The sequence below is a fragment of the Pollicipes pollicipes genome, unplaced genomic scaffold (assembly GCF_011947565.3).
Source record: "Pollicipes pollicipes isolate AB1234 unplaced genomic scaffold, Ppol_2.1 Scaffold_4295;HRSCAF=5057_pilon_pilon_pilon, whole genome shotgun sequence".
Classification (NCBI taxonomy): Eukaryota; Metazoa; Arthropoda; class Thecostraca; order Pollicipedomorpha; family Pollicipedidae; genus Pollicipes; species Pollicipes pollicipes.
This window is the reverse complement of record NW_023596461.1, coordinates 22,693,807-22,712,201: the sequence shown is the minus strand read 5'-3', so window position 1 is coordinate 22,712,201 and position 18,395 is coordinate 22,693,807. Positions and strand designations below refer to the sequence as shown.

The 18,395-nt window shown below is 54.4% G+C and overlaps 2 protein-coding genes across 2 annotated transcripts; both read left to right on the top strand.

Annotated features, from left to right (window-relative positions):
• On the top strand, positions 1 to 4,117 carry LOC119097584 (nucleoporin GLE1-like). The gene is given in 3 exon segments (XM_037220629.1): positions 1 to 17; positions 1,419 to 3,297; positions 3,299 to 4,117. Coding segments are annotated over 2 exon segments (2,202 nt in total). The 5' UTR covers positions 1 to 17; position 1,419; the 3' UTR covers positions 3,623 to 4,117.
• Positions 4,118 to 6,806: 2,689 nt separating this feature from the next.
• On the top strand, positions 6,807 to 17,340 carry LOC119097312 (transcription termination factor 5, mitochondrial). The gene is made up of 10 exons (XM_037220358.1): positions 6,807 to 6,918; positions 9,172 to 9,249; positions 9,408 to 9,505; positions 9,775 to 9,905; positions 10,814 to 10,936; positions 11,377 to 11,581; positions 12,295 to 12,452; positions 12,920 to 13,025; positions 14,441 to 14,983; positions 17,305 to 17,340. The coding sequence occupies exons 2-10, from the start codon at positions 9,186 to 9,188 to the stop codon at positions 17,338 to 17,340; spliced, it is 1,464 nt and encodes a 487-aa protein (XP_037076253.1). The 5' UTR covers positions 6,807 to 6,918; positions 9,172 to 9,185.
• Positions 17,341 to 18,395: the final 1,055 nt, after the last annotated feature.

Genomic DNA, 18,395 nt, shown 5'->3' with positions numbered 1-18,395 from the left:
GTGTTTGAAAAACGAAGGTAGTGGCCACGGTAGATTAGCCTGTAAGGTATATTGATATATATATATATATATATATACGCGATGTACTTGATGCAAACAAGATCATTTGAATTTGTTGTAGCAGGTTATGATTGCTTTGTTCTTAATTGCCTGGAGCACGATTCATCTACAGATTAGAGGTCGCTGCTGGCCTTTTTATGTTATTTACAATTGTGATAAGTAAGAAATGCCTAACACTTGGTAACCTAACAATTTAAAGGTCTGCAAAGGACATCTTTCCAAGATGTTTTGGGCCTCATGATGCTACCATTTGTCTCCCCCAAAACCACAAAATTGCCAGTTTTTGTATACATTTTAGGGGTGTGTGGGACCAGTATTGCTAAGCACATAGCTGACTGCTGGTTTTAGGGTGATAGCATTGTATGTATGCCCAAATGGATATGCATTAGAGGCAAGAAACTATCACATTGATCAATGAGTCACCATGACAAACAAAAACACCTTCCATGATGCCTGCATGTGTTTTTCACCAGGAGCTTGCCACTACATCCAATATTTGAAAGCAACTGACTTGGTACTAACAAGATCAAACAAGCCTGAGACCTTAGAATGGGGCTGAGCACGAACTAGGGTAGATCCAGTATGCTGCTTCAGGGAGAGAGCAATGTTGGCCTGGTTGCTAAATCCCCAAAAAGTGTCCTTGCTTTCAAAACTCATCAACTTTTATTTACCTAAGGTAGGTGTTCTTTAACCAACTCCCCAGTAAAAGTTGTATGGGTGGGGGGTGGGGGTTGGAAATGATTGGGCTGCCTCTTGACTTGAATCAATCCTTGACCATGTCATTTTTATCCACATAAAAGGGGTGTCCGATCAGCAAGCTGGTCTCTGTTAGGCATGCTACTGTGGCAACAGCAGCAATGTGACTACAAAGCAGACAAGTTAGGAGACTCAAAAAGTTTTAAACTCTACAGGTCATTCAAATCTGTGAGCTGCTGATTAAGTTTGTGATCAGGGATCAGGGGGGAGTGTGAAGGAAAACCTTTGTCTGGTGCACTGTGGAAGTGATGAGGTGGGCTCAAGAGGCGAGCAATGCCTCAAAACATTTGGCTAGTGGTGTTGCATGGGCAGGACGGCGAGGGGGCGCTTAGGTTGGAGCACAGTGGAGGTGGCTCAAATGCATCAGTTTTTGAGGTCTTCTAGCTGTGTCCTACAATATCCCTGAGACGTTTTCGTCGGCTTTTTAAGGTACTATATGGGCCTGTGTTACACTGAAATTATGCACCCTTAGATCTATGTGAAGTGGCCCATTGCTGAATGTGTCCGCGAGTAGTGACTGGCGCTATCGCGTCCGCCTCCGCCGGCGCTGACACCGCTGCGCCGGTTCCCGGCTGGCAGTTGGGGACTGCCGTGTGCCGCAGGATGAGCGTGGCGGAGCAGCTGCAGCGCACGCCGCGCGGCCGCCTCCGCTACGACCGGCGCCAGCTGAGCCCTCAGTCGCTGCAGGACGTCATCGGCGAGATCCACACCGACATGGACTCGATGCAGGTGCGACTCGCCTCGCCCGACAGCTATACGTCGCCACCCAGCTTCGGCCTCTCGTTCGACTCGTCCGGGGACTCGCTGCTCTTACCGCGCGCCTCGCCAACCGCCGCCAACGGTAGCGCGAACAACACCGCCGCCGACGGCAACGCAGACCAGACCGCCGCCGACGGCAGCGCAGACCAGACCGCCGCCAACGCCAGTGCGGATCGGACCGCCGGCCCGAGCCCTAAAAGCGCGGACCGACCCGCGGGCCTCGCGGAGCGGTCCTCGGGCATGACGCCTCGTGTCGCCAGCTCACCGAACGGAGGACCGGCCACCAGCGCGCCGCGGTCAGAGGGCTCGCCGGCGCCGCTCACGCCCCGCGCCTACGATCGGCTGCTGCACGAGGAGAAGCGGCGCCACCTGCAGGAGGCTAAGGCGCTGGCGCGCGACCGGCTGGCGGCCGCCGAGGTGGCGCTAGAGCGGCTGCACCGCCAGCACCAGAAGCGCCGACAGCAGCTGGCGGACGAGCTGCGCCAGCGCGACCAGCGGCAGCGCGAGCAGCGCCGCCTGGAGCGCCAGCAAAGCGACTGGGAGCTGCATGAGGCGCACGAGCGCATCCAGCAGCTGCAGCAGCGGCGCGCCAAGGATCTAAGTGAGCGCGTGCAGGCGGCCGCGGAGCAGCAGCGTGCCGACGAGGAGGAAGAGCGCCGGCGCGCCGCCCGCGAGCGCGCCCTGGTGGACCAGATGTTGGCTGCGCAGAAACAGATGGGTGCCGTGATTGCCCAGGTGGTGGCTGACATCCGTGGCTGTCGGAACCGTGCCGGTCTGCAAGCTAGCCCTGCCGCCGCCCAGATGGACCAGCTTAAAAAGCTTATGGCGCGCATGGACACACTGGTGACGGAGCCGACGACGGCGCTGCGGCCTTCCGACGCCGAGGCGCTGGTGGCCGAGGCCGTTCAGCTCGCTGAGCTGGTCTCCAGCCGCATTGAGACGATCAACGCGGCGGCGGCGGCGGCGGCTGACACGGCAGCCAAGGCTGAGTCCGAACCGCCGGTGGCGCCCGCGGCACCGCCGCCGCCGCCATCACCGGAGGTCGCCGCCGTGGAGACCGAGTCGCCGTCGCCGGCGACGGAAACAGCAGTTTCCGATTTCGTGCAAGAGGACAATCTGCTTTGGTGTGATGGCTTGCGCGCAAAACTGACGCAGTTCCAGGCCGGTTTCGCTGACTTGCTGGCCGACCCGAGCCTGAAGAAGTTCAAGTTTGACTGCCAGAAGGCGGTCAACACGCCGATCAACGCCATCTCGCCGGTGTCGACGGCCCACCTGCGCGACAAGCTGGAGAAGCTGCGCGCGCTGCTGCGCGGGGAACCGGTGACGGTGTCCGGCCAGGGCCGGGTCACGGCCGCCGCCCACCCGCGTGGCGTCCAGTTTTGCCTCGATCTTGTCGCCAAGAAGTTTGTGCGCCAGGGGGAGGACGTGGTGTCCAGCAAGCCGGAGGCGGCGTTTGCGCTGGCGGCAGTGCTGTGCGCGCTGACACTCGAGTTCCCGGAGCTGGCGGAGCTGACGCTGGCCCACTGCCAGGCGCGCTGCCCGTACCTGGTGCCGATGTACCCGCCGCAGCTGGACGGCGATTCGGACGAGGCCTACTACCGCAAGCTGGGCTACGACTACGTGGACGGCGTGGTGGAGCGCCAAGACAAGTTCCTGAAGCGGATGTCGGGCGTGGCGCGCCTGTACGCGGCGGTGCTGACGGCGCGTCCGCCGCGCGCCGCCGGCGCCGCCGCGCGCCCCGCTCGGCCTGCGCCTCGCCTGGCGCTGGCTCGCCTCGCTCGTCAACCTCGAGCCGCGCGCCGACATCACCGCCTCGCTGCTGCACGACCTGCTGGAGGTAGCCGGTGCGGCGCTCGCCGCCGCCTACGGGGCGCAGTTTTTCAAGCTGGTGCGCCTCGCGTACGGCCGGTACCTGGCACGCGTGCGCCAGGCCACCCCGCCCGGCTGCGGCGGCCCGCTGGTGCGACTGGAGCAGCAGCTGAACGCGATCGTACGCACGGGGCGCGTACCGTCGCCGCCCGGCCAGCTGCAGCTGTTCAACTGGTGAGCGGTCAGGCGGCCGCGCCGAGTCGCTCCGCTCTCTGGGAGAACGGCGTTCGCCGTGGCCGGTGGCGGGGTCATGACGTCACGGACGTCAGGACGTCAAGGGAAGCGCCTGGCAGCATGTGCGTGGCAAGCATCTGCTCGACAGACTAGTCTGGTCTCCGCCTCAGTGCACCGCCGCTGCTCGCCCGTCGTCAGTTCGCACCTGACTTTGGCGAACGGTCCCAGAGCGATTTGTCTTCACAATGCAGAGCACGGGTTTGACGATAGTCTGGTGCCATGATAGTTGAACGAGTGATTTTGTCGAGCGCCTGTATCAGTGACGTAATTACGTTTTCTGGGGCCAGGGAGGAGTTGTAAAGGGGCCTTTTTGCCTGTTGTTGCGACGCGCATCGGTTGGGGCACGTGCTGTTGCCCGTTGGCCGTCAGTTTTGTCTCTCGGCGAGTGCTCGTTTGGTGGTGCATGAGCCGTTCCTTCAGACTGCACGTATGTTCAGGATCAGCTCGTGAATGTCAGTCTGTGCCAGGCTGTATTCTGTGCTGCTTCAATAAAAGTAATTGCATTGTTAAACGTTTTGTTTCAAACGGCATCGCTTTATCCCATTTGAATGCCGATGGCTCGTTTGGTGGGGTGTGCGGCACGAATCAAGCACGATACGGCTCAGAGTTGGAAGAGCATCTCGAGTAGGTGTACCAGCTGATGCATGGAACAATGCGCTTCTTGGACTTAAACCTTTTCGGAGAAATATCCGCACTTCTTATGCAGCACTTTGTATTGTCAGCCGTGCTCTGCAACGCTGCACACCTATGCGGATACGGACAGAGTGTAGCGGTAACACGGATCAGGGCGGAGAGAAACGTTAGAGACCTTGGCTCTCGTGGAACGTTCTTTGGGGTCGGGCGAAAGGGGTGTGCGAAATACGGTGATGTTGGCAAAGAGTATGGTAGCATATTGCAGCTCGACTTTAGGCATTTTGGGTTTCTTAAATGGCGCAAAAAGACATGGGCAATCGACGCGACAATAAAAAGTAGCCCGGCAAAAGACGTTTGGCTTAATGCATCCTAGTGATTTGTCCGAAAGCCGTAAGTTCGAAATCTCACCTCAGTTTGATAATATTTTGATTGTGTAAAGTCGCTTCATAGGTGATATTCCAAACAAACGGGAGCTTGTTTCTGTTTCAAGTGTGGACACAAAGAGCGCCGCTGTACCATCCTGGTCGCTCATTTGGCTGATTCACGGCAAGAAAGCGACAATTTTTTTAAGAGTACCGTGGTCTGCTGCGAAATCTAGGCCCGCTCGCAAGAGCCAGGAAACGCCAGACTAGGGTGTGTGGAAGGCCCGATTAACCCCGCCTAACTGGCTTGAGGAGCAAGTGGGACCTGCCGGCCTTTGGCTGATCTGTTACTAGTGACGATGAATCCGCTGGGCAAATGGTGCCCCAATACTCGTTAATCGTGATCTCGCGGAAGATGAGTGCGATCTGGAATGTGACAGGCCGCTGAAACCGTACTCACTCGGCTCTTGACACCGCAATTTTACGGGAGAGGGAATGGTGCGTGCTGCGGTGAACGCTGTAGTTTGCCATCTGCAAGGGAGGCTGTGATCTCGGAAATGACGCGAACTCTCAATGATTTTACGAGTTATGAGAGGCAATCGTAGGGCAAAAAATGACAGGTCACGCGATAGCCTCCGCCAGGTGCACTCGGGGAGGTCAGAGCACCCGCAGCATACCGCCAGCACACTTCTCTCAACTCCCAAGAACGCTCGCAATAATACCCCTCTGATATGGACACAGCTGCGAAGCAAATGTCTGTCTAGTAACGTTTATCCAGCTCGGTGGTGCATTTGGGCGACGACGCGACGGTGGTGCGTTTTAACACTGAATCACCATGCATCACGTGTCTATCATCCGGTCCCTTGGCGCGCTTCGTTTTCGATCGTATTTCATTACCAAAACATGGACGTAAAAACAGCAATCATTGAAGTAACATAGCTGCGCCAAGCTTAACTCTTAGAGAACTTTTTCCAATAAGCGGTGCCCCTGAAATATGCGCCATCATGACAACCGCGAGTGGATTTCTCGCAAGTGACATGTTTTCAAGTCATCAACTCAATAAGAAATTATTCAGGAAACAACAGCAATACAAAAAAGCAAGTAGGAGAGTCAAAGAACGCGAAGGATTTCATCTACAGCCAACAATAAAAAACGCCAGCCGCCGTGCCACATCATCATCATCATCATCGTCAACGCCATCGTCAGCTTGCGCGTGACGTCGCAGACCACGTGACTTTCAGGTCACGTGACGTGACGTAGACCGAATACTGGGCCTTGATTGGTGCCGACAAACGTGCTGACGCTGCCCAAGTAAACCGACAAGAGCCTATCACGAGCATCGTGCGGCTACTGCCGAGATACCAGAAATGGAGGCCACGAGCCGGAGATCAAATTTTTTAAATTCTTCAATGCTACGTCTACGTCTGCTACGGAACACATGCTGGCGGGGCAAAGCTCGCGTGGGCAAACAGTTAATGGTGCCCATATCCATGCCCAGTGGCATCAGTTGGACGACACTGTATTGGATGACAGCACCCATCGGCATGGTGGAGCAAAATTTACCACAGTATCACTCTATCAGATGATAATCAAGCTTAAAACTGAACAGGGGCAGCACTGCTCTCTTCATGTTGGACGTCCATAAACGCTGGATGCCTGGATGGCATGTAAGCTGGATGTTATGAACTTGGGATGCTACGATTCTGGTTGTTGTGAGCCTGGATGTTGTGGATCTTTCCTACCCAAGAGCTATTTGACGAATTTTGGACGTTTTGAACGCTGGATGTTGCGGTTTGGTACGTTTCGACCACTTGACGTTATAAAATCTGGATGGTTCAATGTGCATCCGGCTGCCTCACAGCCTGCAGCCGATGAATGCACGTGAATCTGACAAGGCACTATAATAAAAAAACATGCCGACGCACGGGAGCCAGCCTCCTTCCTCGCCGCCGGCTCCTCGCTGCGCAAATGGTTTGAAACTTTTGACTCTTGGTTTGATTCATGCTAAAAATCCCGTTGGTACATCTAAACTTTTCAACCTGCATAAAGCTGCCACATAGTGTGAAGCGACGTTTGCTGCGCAGTAAACACATTTAATGGGTTGTCTTTTTTGCCATCGAATGTGCCTGTGCTCGAAAACACAATTAATTACAATTGTGCGTGCGCCGATTTTTATAAGTGCTAACTGAGAAGCATCTTGCCAACATTGTAATGGTATGTGAGTGTGGCTATTTTTCGTGAACAGGTCAGAAAATGTCAGAAGTTGTCCGAGATGAAGTTGATCTCTGCCGTGCCCTTACTTGAAAGAAGTGGCACGAACAGCCATTGACATTTGACTAGTTGCAAACCGTGGTGACGTGTCAATGATATGTCTGGGGCCAGCAGAATCCCTCCCAAATAAGGAAGTAAGATGCTCCACTTAGGCTTATTTTATTTACCTGACTTACCCATTAAATACAATTTGTCAGCATATTTGTTCATTTTCTCTGATTTTAACTGGCATACAATTCATGAATCACATTGTGAACCCTCAATACTCTAATTCAATCATCCCTGCATACAAATTTGATTATCTTCCCCAAATCAGATGGTGTATCTCACTGCAAGGCTTTGATGCTACGGGTACATGTACTTTTTGCAAGGCAGACTGCCTTGCAAAAAGTACATGTACGCCAATTCAGATCAGTGGGGACATCACTGTGGAAATTTCAGCACACTGAAAGATTCCGTGGCCCTTAGAATTTGGGGCATGGTGCCACTAGTTTCCATTCATAGAACCAATGTTTTAAGGAATTATGATGCTGAGAAATAAATCTTCATAAGATTACCCAAAATATTATTTGTGGTGAAGTAATTTAAAAATGTACAGGAATGTGATCTAGCCATAGTTAGGCATACAACAGCATGGAATTTATTTACCATTATATGTGTTCAGCACAATGGATGTCTTTTTTGCAGGTTGAGGTTCTGGCTTAAGGAGATTGTATCAAAATCTACCTTGCTTTGCTGGGTGTATTATGTACCTAGATTATCAGTATATGCAAAGAACAGAAACTGATAAAATTTGTTATTGCTAATGTGTTAGGCCACTAACAGTGTATTTTTTCATTCAAACTGTGTTCATCCTGTGCCAGAAATGTTTAACTTGTGTGGTAAAATGCATATGTTATGCTATAACTCAAGGAGTGAAATATGCTTAATAATGCTTATGTTTGGTTTGGCAATATAATGTCAGTTTGATGTACAAAAATTGAGTGACAGCTGAGCACCATCGCTAACCCTGCAGGCTGCAGTTCACTAAATTGACACAATAGGAGGCAGCAGCTGCCAAGTATTGCCATGGCTAATAATGGTAAAACTTTCTGAGTTCCCTGCACTTTTCACAATTTGTGTTTAGAGATTTGCATAGCATTTTGTTGCATGACAAACCAGGTTTCAAGGAGAGTAATTGGCATGTTTAGTTTGATGTGTCCCATACTGAAAGAAAAACTAGATGCTGCTCACCTATATCTATGTTTTTTGTCTGTACAATAAATTTATGAAGAGCACTAGGTTATGGTAATCATATTGGGGTTGGTAGTTTTGCAACCAACTGTTCTGATACATATCTTATCCAGGTTTGCATGATAGGACTTGTTACCTGCTCTATGTCTGCTTTGATGGGAACATTGCTCCTGAGATTTGTAACATCCATGCTAAAGGAGGCATTATATGGCAGATGCCTAGTCAGGAACACATTCTGTACTCCTGAGGTGGGCCTTGGTTGTTAAGTAGGCAAGCAGGGATTAGGGTTAGTATATGAGATATAACCCTGCACAGAGAGCAGGTCAGCTTGCTGCCTGTGTCAGTTTAAATGATATGTGTCAGTTTGCCAATTTCTGGATTCAAATCCTGGCATTTATTTATTGATGGTTAGTCTTTTTGCTGCTTTGAATTTTTTATTAAATGTTGGCTGTTCATTCATCTAATGAGTAGCCTTGGCCTTTACAATGTCCAACATTTGTCACTAGATAAAGATTATCAGACATCTGGTATGATCTGGTGACACCATCTGCTTTGGAGGCACTAGGCTACCATTCAGAGGCACCATAAATTTGGGTTAGGCATGGTGGTGGCTGCCTGTTTGTAGCATAGGTACTTGTACCTGAATGATACTGCAATCAGTATCTTCAGCTCTCAGTGGGCTTCTGAGAGTCAGAAATGAATCAAATCATTGGTGGGTTAATTGAAATTTAAATCAAGCAAGTGACATGATATGCTAATTTTGGATGATTGATGTATACACAATGCAACAGTGTAATAGCTACATAGTTTCAAAATAGGAAGCCTTTATACTATTTTAATATTTCCATAGAATAGTGCATCTCCTAGGCTGCTGTTACTGAAGGCAGTTGCACCACACTGCACCTAAGTGTGTACATGGTTTCTCCTTTGGTTTTCTCATGGCTGATGATCCAATGCCAGCCTTGCACATGATTGATAATGCTTTTTGTTCAAGAACCTGGCTCCAGTATGCCTCAAGCAGCTGCAGGCGGGTATCCTATAGTGGCCATACACCGGCTTCAGAGATTATTTGGTAAGAATTTCTGTTAATACATTTTAAGTATGTCATGAGATGGGTTGGAAATTTGGAGGTGATATGTAAATTATGTCATTCTGTGCTATTTTGATGGCAACATTTATTTTTTGTGATTGCTCCCAAACATGGCTCTCATGAAATATGTATCACTCCAGGAATCAGCAGAAAATGTGCAAAAGTTATTATCAGGAGGCAAGAAGAAAAGAGAGACAATGAAGAGGATGAGATTTTATCAGTTCTTCAGCTTCTTAAGGTAAACTGTGACAATTTACTGTTGGTTTGCCTTTAATGGATCATGGTTAACCTCCCTCTCTGAATTGTTTGTGTCTGCCATTGATGACTTGAACAACTGATGTACCCGTGTCAAGTGTTTTGTACATGGAACCTGTTTTCAACTTTTGCAATGCCGGTCGTGTTACGTCAACTACTCGTCAACGCAGAAAGCTGATTAAAGCTTGTTCACGTGTCAGCCGGGGCCGTTTTGGTCATAGCCATGCTAAGCATCGTCTTCATTTTCTTCAGAAATGGAATTTGAACGTGGAGAACGTGACCCGTTTTCCGCAAGTCCTGAAGGGCACAACAATGTCTCTCGATCACCACAAGCACATTCTGGAGGAATGCGGAATAAAAGTCGGCGTGTCCAGTTTGGCGGGGTGAGTAGCACTGCATTGATTTGTGCCGCGAGATACGACAGGCTGCTTTGTCGACATTCGTCTGCTACTTGATGTAGCCGTTACAACAATGATCCAGCAAACGGCCACCACCGGCGCAGTGAGAGGCCGCCGTTGACCGCTGGAGGGTCCCCGTCATCGGGCCTGCGGTGGTACGCCCGCCGGCGACACGGCGACCCCGCCGTGCCGGTCCATAGCGGGCCGCCCGTGATAGACGTGATGGACTCGCCGACTTAGTGTCCTCGTTGTAGGGGGCGGGGGAGTGCACTTCATCGCTCGCCGTTTCATCGCGGTCACGCTCCAAACCCGCACCCAAACGTGTGATCCACTGACTGTATGCCCTGTCGGCCAACGCACCAGTCCCAAGCGGAGGCCACGCCACGCCATGGCGACTGGTGGCGGTAACCGGCGTCACGGGTCAGCACCCCGCCGATAAGCAATAGACCGCGCTGCCCGTGATTGCTCATTGCGGCCTCGCCTTTGCCCGCGCTTGCCCCGCAGCGTCAACGATGAACCCTCTTTGGGCCTGCGCTTGGTCCCTGGGAGGGAACCGTTTATCGATAATAGTCCAGCATTCGAGCGGCCTTTGTCTCTGGGCCTTCTTAGGAGCGTCGCTTGAGTGATGTACCTGCTCGAGCCTGCCTCTAGCGCGCAGCGGCGGCGTAATCCATCAATAACGGACGTGATGCGGCCGTTCTTGCGCTTCGCCGTTGCGTTGCCTGCACTTGCTCTTTGTACCGTCGGTGGAGCTGCAGGCTGACGGAACACTGCGGCCACGGCGTCTTGGAGCCAGCGCCGTCAGCCGTCTGGCTGCCCTGGGGCGCCGTTGGCCGGCGCGCCGGGCCGGGCCGGCTACCCGCGCGTGCCCCGCTGACGCCCGGCGCCGGCAGGTACCTGCGGCTGAACCGAGCCTTCCTGTTCGCGCTGGAGAGCCACGGCGCCATTCCTCCGGACCATGACATCGTTCAGACGCTCTGCGACTCGGTGGAGATGACGTCAGCCGACGACATCAGGTCAGCTGGGACAGGACCCGGGCATCCCTTCCGCCTGTGTGTGGAACAAGGAAAACGGTGCCAAGTCCCGTGTTATTGGTGGTCAGGCATGAGTTTTGAGGTAAATTGGGTCCTCTTCACTTCTGACATAGCGTGACGACAATGCAAATGATTTCAAGGAAGAATTCGTTTCAGGCGCTATTAAGCGTTCATGTTTGCGTACGCTCTTGCGTGGCCACCATGCGCCTGACACGCAAACCCCGTATTTTATACGTCAAATACGCGACCGGTTTTGTCTCTATGATGCTGCCACGACGAGCTCTGCGGCGTCTTTTGGCCAAGCCTGTGTGTGGAAGACGTTTTCTCCCCTCCTTTGACCGCGGTGTGCGCTGCTGACCCTCGCCGTCGCCGGACGACGTCTCCGCCCGCCGAGCGTGACGCCTGCGGCCTTGCTCTGGCAGACACTCCCTGGGCAATGTCAGCTCGCGGCCGCTGATGGACGTGCGCCTGGCCGTGTTCCGGCGCTTCCTCTGCCAGAGACTGGACTGCGACGAGCAGACGGCCCGGGTGATGGTGGAGCGCTACCCGCGCAACCGGCACAAGAGTCTGCGGCTTACCGCCGGCATCCTTTGCCAGCTGGAGCAGCAGAACTTCAGCGCCGAGAAGGTGCGTCAGCGGCGGGAGTCGGAGGGGAGCCGAGGGCGGTCAATGCCAACATGTCCGGCGACACGCGCGAGGATAGTGGTCTGCCGTGGGGTTGGCGGCGGTGGCCTGTGCTGAAACAGGTGTCGTGGTTGCTGTGGGCAGATGGCTAATTGTTCAGGCGTGACTGCATCAGTAAGGCTCCCATCCTGTGGCGGCACTTTGTGCTCTAGGGGGGGGGGGGGGGGGGCTGACCCCCAATATTGACGAGCCCCTCAATGTTTTTCTGTCCCTCCCCCAATGATTATTGGCAAAACAAGAAAATACTGGGTCAATGAAATGTAGCGAATTTCTCTGAATCGCTATCATGCTCATTTTCTGCCGAAAAGTATCCCATAGGCAACTAGTATTTGACCATGCCAACCCTCCTCTGTATGCAAATGCGAACGTTGCGAGATTTCCATGGGAGAACACGGGTAAATCAGTACAAAAAATGTACTGTGGTGTGCGGCAGCTTTTCAAAACACTGTGACCCAGATAAATGCTGTCTAACGTTTTCCTCAACAACAAGTATGTTTGTCGCACGACGATAGCTGTGGTCTTATTTGACTGCCAATGCCATGGCAAAGCACGAGCAGCGACATTGATTGTAGAAATTCCACATCCATGAAACAGTGACCATAGATACCGTGGTTCTCTCTGACACTGCCCTCCTTCCGTCCCCCCGCCCCGGGCAGATCATCCGGAACCCGTACTTGCTGAACACGCACCCGGAGCAGCTGGAAGCGCTGCTGAAGAACTGCCCGACCGTGGCCAGCACCGACATCCGCGAGATGATACACCGTGTGCCGCGCATCGCCTACATGCCCTGGCACAACACTGTGCAAATCATCAGGTGCGCCGGGCGGCGAGGTCGGGAGGGAGGGGGGGGGGGGGGGCAAGGGCATCCGTCCGGGAGGGGCGGCGGGGCCGAGGCTGTAATGGTTACCCTTTGGATTCGTATGTTGTGGTGTTGTCAAGTGCGCTCTTTGTAGGCGATTGTCTCGGTTTTCTATGGGCTTTCGCCTTGTGATGCAGACGCCTGTCGAAAAACGGTGCCAGGCATTTTCAGTCGGGCAAAAGGTGTGCACGTTCATTCCGTGTATCTGCAAGATGACCGAATGAATGCTTAGTGAACATATACATCCAGCCAATGTGCAACACGTAGTATAGCATCATTATTGTGTCTCGAACTTATGTTTTGAATTCTCATGACCTGTTGATAACGTACGCGCGTGTTCTCGGTGAGCACTGTCTGCCTGCGCCTGCCAGTCTCCTGGGCTCATCCCGCCTGTTGTCAGTCGCTCAGCCTGCTTCCGCCAGGTGCCTGAACGAGCACGGCTTCTCGGAGAAGATGGTGATGAACGGCGCCGAGTTGTTCTCGCTGTCGGCTGACACCGTTCGGCAGCGGCTCGCTCTGATGTCCGAGGTGAGTCACAACGTCTGACAGCGGCTCGCACTGATGTCCGAGGTGAGTCACACCGTCCGACAGCGGCTCGCTGCGACATCCGGGGTGAGTCATATCGTCCGACAGCGGCTTGCTCTGATGTCCGAGGTGAGTCACAACGTCCGACAGCGGCTCGCACTGATGTCCGAGGTGAGTCACACCGTCCGACAGCGCCTCGCTGTGATGTCCAGGGTGAGTCATACCGTACGACAGCGGCTCGCTCTGATGTCCGAGGTGAGTCACACCGTCCGACAGCGGCTGCTCTGATGTCCGAGGTGAGTCACACCGTCCGACAGCGGCTGCTCTGATGTCGGAGGTGAGTCACACCGTCCGACAGTGGCTCGCTCTGGTGTCCGGGGTGAGTCACACCGTCCGAAAGTGGTTGCTCTGATGTCCGAGGTGAGTCACACCGTCCGACAGCGGCGGCTCTGATGTCGGAGGTGAGTCACACCGTCCGACAGTGGCTCGCTCTGATGTCCGAGGTGAGTCACACCGTCCGACAGCGGCGGCTCTGATGTCCGAGGTGAGTCACATCGTCCGACAGCGGCGGCTCTAATGTCCGAGGTGAGTCACACCGTCCGACAGTGGCTCGCTCTGATGTCCGAGGTGAGTCACACCGTCCGACAGTGGCTCGCTCTGATGTCGGAGGTGAGTCACACCGTCCGACAGTGGCTCGCTCTGATGTCCGAGGTGAGTCACACCGTTCGACAAACACGCAGCTTAACCACTATACTACGGGCACCCTATGGGCTTTTGGTGTGCGGTAGCTTTAGTGGTGTCGTTGCGAGTTCACACGGCTGTCGGGCCGCTTCCACTCCACGTCGCGTACCAGTAATCCAAGTCAGATGGAGACACACACCCCCATGCACGCCGATCAACACAAAGGAACGCATGTAACAACATATACAACATGAGCACATACATTTTCTAAAATCGGTTGTGAGAGGTTTGTGCCGATCAAGCTTGATTTCGCCGGTTACGAGTACACTCTTAACGGTTTTGGTGTAAGCGATTAAGAACGCGTGATGACAGATTGTTTGACGGCAACAATACTGTACATCACAGGGGGCTTGTGTGTCACGTGCCAGAATGGAGGTGGGAGGGCGACGATTTTTGCAGGGCAGCCCAAAAGTCCGACCATTTTGCCGGTGATGTTCGGGATACTCGTATGCCAGTTGTAAGAAAAGCTTGGAGAGGCCTTCGGCTCCGGCACAATCCAACGGCTAGGCCGGCCCTGTGTTCTGCGTTGTTTGTATGCTTCATCGCGTCAATCAACATTTGTCGCTCTGCTCTTTTAAGAAAGTTCGAACCGTACATAAATTTTCTCGGAGTATGTACTGATGATGCTGACCGCGACCAGCCGTCTAACGGCGCGCCGCCGGCCGCCTCTCCGCCAGATACCGGAGCTGTGGGCGATGCGGCACAACAAGAACTTCCTCAGCATGGTGTTCTCCTTCCAACGCACGCTGGGCCGGCTTAACTACATGCAATCCATCAACATGCGCTGCGTCAGCGTGCATATGCTCAGCACGTTCTATCCGAACTTTCGGCGCCACGTCAGCACGGGCGAGGACAACAGCGGCGGCGTCGACATGGTCACCTACCTGAGCAAGCGGCTGGCGGCGCCGCGCGGCTCCATCCGCCACCAGCTGCGTCTGCACCCGTTCTGGCGCTCGGTGCCGCTCGCCAGTGTGTCGCGGAGCACCGAGGCGCTGCTGGAGGCCGGCTTCTCGGCGGAGCAGGTGCGTCACGCGCTCCAGCTGTGCCTGTACCCGTGCAGCCGCGTACTGGCGGCGGTGCGCGCGGCGGCTGACGCTGGCTCCGTGCCTGAACCACACGTGCTGCAGCTGGCGCTGTACCTGCTGGAGCGTGACAGCCACTTCTCCGGCACGGGCGTGTTCGAGTTCGCGGCAGTGCAGCGGGGCGTCGGCGGCGAGCTGGCGGCCGTGCCGCTCGAGCCGCGGCGGGTGGCGCGCCGCCGGCCGGAGGACTCCCGCGTCGGCCAGCTGGCGGCGACCGGCGGCGGCGCCGCGTCCGACCACTGACGCCGGCCGCCGGGCGGACCGCCGCCGCTGCTGAGGGCCGACCGCGCTGCAGGGAGTGGGCGTTGGCGGCGCGGGAATGAGCTTGTGGAGGTTTGGGGCGAGCTGCAGGAGGTCTGCGGGGAGCTGCTGACGGACGGATAGCTGATGTGAAGTGGCGGTTCCTCCGGCCTCCTGTGATTGAGGCTGGTGGTCCACTATTGTTTTTGCTGATTGAGTTGAGAGCATTGAGCCGTGGTGCTGAGCCGACTACCCTGGATTGCGATAGGCAGTTTGGCAGCTGGTAGCCTGCAGAGGAATGGTGCAACACATGTTGCTCTCCATCCCTTTTTGAATTTTTAAGTGCATGTTTGTGCATGGTCGTTTGTCCCCGGCTAGAACGACATTGCTCAAGTGGATGTATATGTACAAGTGGACTGTTTGAGATGTGGGTCGTGCAATACAGGCCATCTAGACTCGATCTCCGATTTATGGACCACAACATGCGCGTCATCCATCTGCTCGAGTTTGATTTGGAGTCGCAAGCATTTTAACATGAACGCCTTCGCTCTGTCAAGTCAGAGCAAATTGCGAAACAAGGAACCACGAGTAAAATTAAAAAGTAAGCAAATCCAACTATCTCACCTGGAAGTTCCGCCTGTCGGTGGTTCTCAGCAGCGTTAAACTTCCGTTGCGCAGCGGTAAATATGACTGTGGACCACATACGTCCCTAACTCGCTCCAGTGGAGAAAGTCCGGACGCTGGCCCATAGCTCATGAGGTGCGCCCTGTCGCCAACTCCGAACAGCACAGATAGCTGGGGACCAACGGGGATTCCGACTAAGGGTTCGCGGCTCAGTGCCAGCGGCCTCGCCCGCGAAGTGGATTTCCATTGCGGCAACTTAGGAAATAATCCAAGCTGTCGGCGTGATTCAAGCCCACATCAGGCATGTGTTTTCACTACGTGACAACAGTGCCTGAGTAGCCATTTAGTGTATAAAAACGGGCAGGCTAGCCAAGCATCCTATTACAGGCATTTACATTCGAGTAGACGCACCGACGAATCAGTGGTAGCGATGCCCACTCTGACGTAGCGGAAGTACAAAGAACTAAATTACCCTGTGACGCTCCGAAAGAATGGTTGGTTCGGGAGTCGACTCGGACTCAATCCAAAGTCTGGCACAAGTTCGGCATGCTGCATGTGACGACGGTCACCCATCGCAGTCAGCAACGCCTAGCAATGCGAAAAGCGATACCACCGCCACCTGCCGCGGACCTGGCCTTCGTCGCCGCCGGACTGCACAATAGCTCCACTCTTTCACTTCCGGCGAAACGTCATGGGCGATGTCTTAGCCGCCGCTCTGTTTTTGCGTCGCGGTTTGTACCACTGGCTGTCACCGTGTTGTACGTATTCACTGTCTGAATTTCTCGTGGAGGATGAGACCATCGGCCTACTGGCATATGACGTACTGCCATGTACGTGACGTACACGGAGGACCCCGGGCACCTGATGGACAACAACCCTGGTTTTATGTTCTGGACGTCGGCATTGTTAACCCCGTCAAGGAACACTTCCTTGCCTGTTACAAGTTCAGATGATACCGAATAAAACCAGTTTTCATTTACTGAAAGTACCGTTAGGACACGTTACTTTGCATCGCTGTGTTCGCTTACCTTGTCTGTTCACACCCCTTTCAAACGAGGTAGAAAACAAGTGGATCTCGTCCCAACCAGCAGAAAGTTTTGAAATGAGCGGCCTAGGAATGCTTGGAACCGATCTCAGTCCACCAAAGAGCGCAATACGGGCAGATATTTTCGTCATTGCTTGCCACGAATCTTTATCGGTTGTTGGTGACGGAGAGCATTAATTTATAAGCGTGCAGCCGTATTGGTCGCCTGTACAACGCGCTTTTGCAAATACTGAAGGCTTGCATGAGTTACGGTGGCGCAAGTGAACTCGAAATTGATCGTGTTCCTGGTATGCTAGAGGTCGATAGCTATCAGCATAAGAGCTTGCATCGATCATGCAGCGTCGATTATGAGTTCACGATAATGCCGAAAGACCAGTGGCTCAAGGTCACTCCTGGCTACATAGGAAAAAAACTATCTCTAAGAGGAAAAGATCAAGAAGCAAAGGGACCACGATCCCTGACATCTGTCGTGACTTATGTTTTAAAGAATTTCTTCCCTTCACTGCGAGATGAACAGGGGCTGTACCTCCTGAACTCGCTGTTAATGCAGCCCGACGGCCCGGAAGACATGGCTGATCTCGACTAGGGCGGGGCACGCCCGGCCTTTCGATATCTCCGAGTCAGCCGCCGGAGCGCCTTACGAGGTCACGCCAAACACGACGTCCGCAGAGATAGGTCAAGCCCTATCAGCTGGGGAGAAGGCCCATTAGCTCAAGAGCGGCATTGTGGACTTGGTGGGATCGAACTCAGTTTTGGCATGTCAGACATGAATGTCTACTTTGTCGTGATTGTCTACACGTAGTTGCATGGCGTGCTGGGAAAGTTACGCCTAGTAAACCGTCAACATTGGCCCAAGGCCTTACATTTACAACACCTCATGGATGGCTTTCTCGATCGGGTCACCGAACGGTAGGTATTACCGAAATCTCCCTAGCGTGTTTTTCATGAGGGGTGGCACGGTAGGGCTGCGGACGACGCAATTTGCATTATAGCACCGTTGATGACGGAGAAGTGTCTCGATAGCTCCCCTGCGTGCGCCTTCTACGTTTGCACCCCTTCTCGCCGGCCTCACCAAGTCAAACCTTTGATTCGCCGCGTGCGCCGTTATCGCACCCCGTTCCGACTCATTGCTGTCCAGCTTCATTCTGCTCGCGCCCAACAAAGCACATGTGCTGGCTGTGCTTAGTCAGGCGTCAGCGCCGCAGAGGCGGAGCACACGAGAGATGCCCGTCGCCGCCCGGCCGTTGACCCGCCCTCGGGCGTCCGGTGGCCGTGGGCGGACACCGGCCGACCCAGCCCGGCCCTTGTGCCGCGCTGTGCCGACTCGCCTGGCGCGGGGTGGCGGGGTGGGCCTTCCGTGAACCTCGGCCCCATCTGGGCTGGCTGCAGAAGGCTGCAAACGCCCGCTCGGCACCGGCATCCCCGTACCGCCGTGGCCGGCGGCCGTGGTCGGGCCGAGCCCGGCATCCGTGTATGGCCGGCCGGCGGCCGCTGTCGGGCCGAGCCCGGCATCCCTGTATCGCCGTCCGGCGGCCGCGGTCGGGCCGAGCCCGGCATCCCTGTATCGCCGGCCGGCAGCCGCGGTCGGGCCGAACCCGGCATCCGTGTATGGCCGGCCGGCGGCCGCGGTCGGGCCGAGCC

Bases quoted from the DNA above. Each gene is read 5' to 3' on its own strand.
- LOC119097312 (XM_037220358.1), top strand. From the start codon at position 9,186: ATGCCTCAAGCAGCTGCAGGCGGGTATCCTATAGTGGCCATACACCGG. The intron at 9,906-10,813 runs GTGAGTAGCACT...CGGCGCCGGCAG, and splicing joins GGCGTGTCCAGTTTGGCGGG to GTACCTGCGGCTGAACCGAG. The intron at 11,582-12,294 runs GTGCGTCAGCGG...CGCCCCGGGCAG, and splicing joins AGAACTTCAGCGCCGAGAAG to ATCATCCGGAACCCGTACTT.